Below are 2,391 nucleotides of genomic sequence, written 5' to 3' on the forward strand. Positions count from 1 at the left end.
ATTGACGGGAATTATTGCTACTGAAGATGTTCATGATGATATACTTATCTCTAAGGGATGCTTGAAGATCGTGATTTCAGCCCACATGGAGTGTTTGGAATTCAATGCTGTGGTAAAGACTACTGATGTGTAGTAGCCTAAATTTGTACCCTGTAATTGTTCCCATCCCTCCCTGCCTTTCCCACTTGGAGGAGTTACAGGAATGGTAGCAGCTTCATTTAGAAAAATAATAGAAGCTGCCAGAACACCCAAGATGAAAAGAGATTGGGAGTACAAGCCTCTAGCTGTAAACACTGGGATGGTTCTGTCTTCCTGCAGAAGTACCAGAGGATGTGAAAAAGCACGTGTGAAAAAGATTAGTATAGTGCAAGAAGCAAATGAGCTTCTGCATTGTAAACCTACCTCATTGCCTATGCAGGTATTTCTAAAAATAATATCTCTATGGAGAGAGCAGAAGCCTTTCTGCTTTAAGGGAAAGGACTGGTGGGAGGTAGTAGCGTGGGACATCTAACTGATAAGAAGAAACTGTATAATACTTGCCTCTGTGTGTCACTCTGGTAAAACAAAAAAATTCTGACTTCTAGTAGAGCACTTGCTTGCAAGGGCAGTTGACTGATCTTCTTGCAACTTGCTTGTATGCCTATTTGATTTACTTGGCTGACCTGGCTTTACCTTTCCTGTTTCCTAACAGGTCATGAGGTGGTTTTGGACCGTGGTGTCCAGCTTCACACAGGAAGAGCTGGCCAGGCTCTTGCAGTTCACAACTGGTTCCTCCCAGCTGCCCCCAGGAGGGTTTGCTGCACTCTGTCCATCTTTCCAGATCATTGCGGCTCCAACTCACAGTACTTTGCCGACAGCCCACACTTGGCAAGTATCCTGGGGTGGTAGGACTTTCTGCATTGTGCTTTTGGGAATGACACCAGCTAGTTGTGGTGGGCAAGCCGTGTATTACATGTAATGTGTGTGATGCTCGTGTCAGCCCATCTAAAAGGAGCTGACAGGGATGGTCCCCTCTCAGATCTAGTCTGAATGGAGTTTTTCTTTTGTTTTACAGTTTTAACCAGCTGTGCCTCCCTACTTATGACTCCTATGAAGAAGTGCACAAGATGCTGCAGCTAGCTATCAGTGAGGGTTGTGAGGGCTTTGGCATGCTGTGATTTCCCCTTTCCAGGAGACCTCTTAGCCTCCTGGCTCTTCGTGGCAAGACCCAGGTTCAATCCTCTGCTTGCTCTCCTTCCCCTCACATGGGCAATGGAGGCAGAGCAAAGACTTCATGTAAAGGAATTTGTCATCCAGAAGATGTCACGTGGCCTTTCCATATCCCAAATACGTCATCAAGAGCTCATCTTTTCCCTTTCCGTCATTCTCCCTTTGGTTCAATGTGAAACAGCAAAAGGACTGTGGTGCATTCATCAAGGAAATACTGCACTTGATTTCCCTGCACCCTGTACACCCGTCCTTCTGTGAGAAGATGAAGTTCATAAGCAGAAGTTATAGTGAGGTACAGGAGATCTTCTGAGCTGTCTTTATCATAGCACTCTGGGAGGAAGAGGGAAGACCAGCATGGAACTCTGCTGGAAACCTGGCTCACGGGAAGCCTTAGTAACTTTCCATGTCTTGCCTCAGCTTCCCCAGTGATGCTCTCCGATAGCTCATCTAACTCCATGACTCATGAAGAGTAGAGGGTTGTCCATCCTTTCAGCACCTAACCCAGAAGGGTTGCTGGTTCTCCATGTCCATCTTGCTGTGGATGCTGCTGTTGCCTGTGCCACAGAAAAATGGGCAGTATCCACTGGAGAGAGTAACCCAAAGGGGAGAACAATCTCATCGGAGCACACGTGCTGGCCCTGACAGTGATCCTGTACTACCTCCGCCAGGGTCCAGCAGCAGAAGCGTCCTTCTCCAGCAGTGGCTGGTAATGAGCCTCTGCAAAAGAACTGGAAGAGGAGTTTCTCCTCCATTGAATGTTTCTGACAGTTGATGTTGCACAGGAAGCTGTTCCAATGCCCTTGCCTTCTTTTCCCTTCCTCAGGAGAGAGAGTATGGGCATGAGTGTGGTCCCTCAATGCTGAGCACCAATGCCTATCCCGCATTCACCTTCAGGGTATGTATGTTATGTAGTAACAGTGACAGGCCAGTAAGCAGCTACAGTGTGCACTGGACTTGTGTTTGTTGTTGGGGTGATGGTACTGGGCAGAACGTGGTACCTCCACCCCAGCATCCCACAGGGTCTTGGTTTCTACCTCTATCATGCAGCAGCCTGATGCTTCTCTTTCTCTACTGCATTTCAGGCAGAGTTTCCAGAGGGGTGCTGGTGCCTGGAGAGCAGCTGGCCTTCTGTCCTCCCAATCTTCCAACCCTCTTTCTTTGCCTCTCCTTTCCTTCTGTTCA

At 47.8% G+C, this 2,391-nt stretch overlaps 1 protein-coding gene across 1 annotated transcript in view; it reads left to right on the top strand.

The window, feature by feature from the left end:
• Positions 1 to 1,655, top strand: part of AREL1 (apoptosis resistant E3 ubiquitin protein ligase 1) — a 15,742-nt gene extending 14,087 nt beyond the window's left edge. The window contains exons 18-19 of the mRNA XM_009697206.1: positions 692 to 867; positions 1,055 to 1,655. Of these exons, the coding sequence (XP_009695508.1) occupies positions 692 to 867; positions 1,055 to 1,157 (279 nt within the window). The 3' untranslated portion in view covers positions 1,158 to 1,655. The remainder of the gene's footprint in view (positions 1 to 691; positions 868 to 1,054) is intronic.
• Positions 1,656 to 2,391: the final 736 nt, after the last annotated feature.

Source organism: Cariama cristata, unplaced genomic scaffold, assembly GCF_000690535.1.
Source record: "Cariama cristata isolate BGI_N322 unplaced genomic scaffold, ASM69053v1 scaffold45753, whole genome shotgun sequence".
Taxonomy (NCBI): domain Eukaryota; kingdom Metazoa; phylum Chordata; class Aves; order Cariamiformes; family Cariamidae; genus Cariama; species Cariama cristata.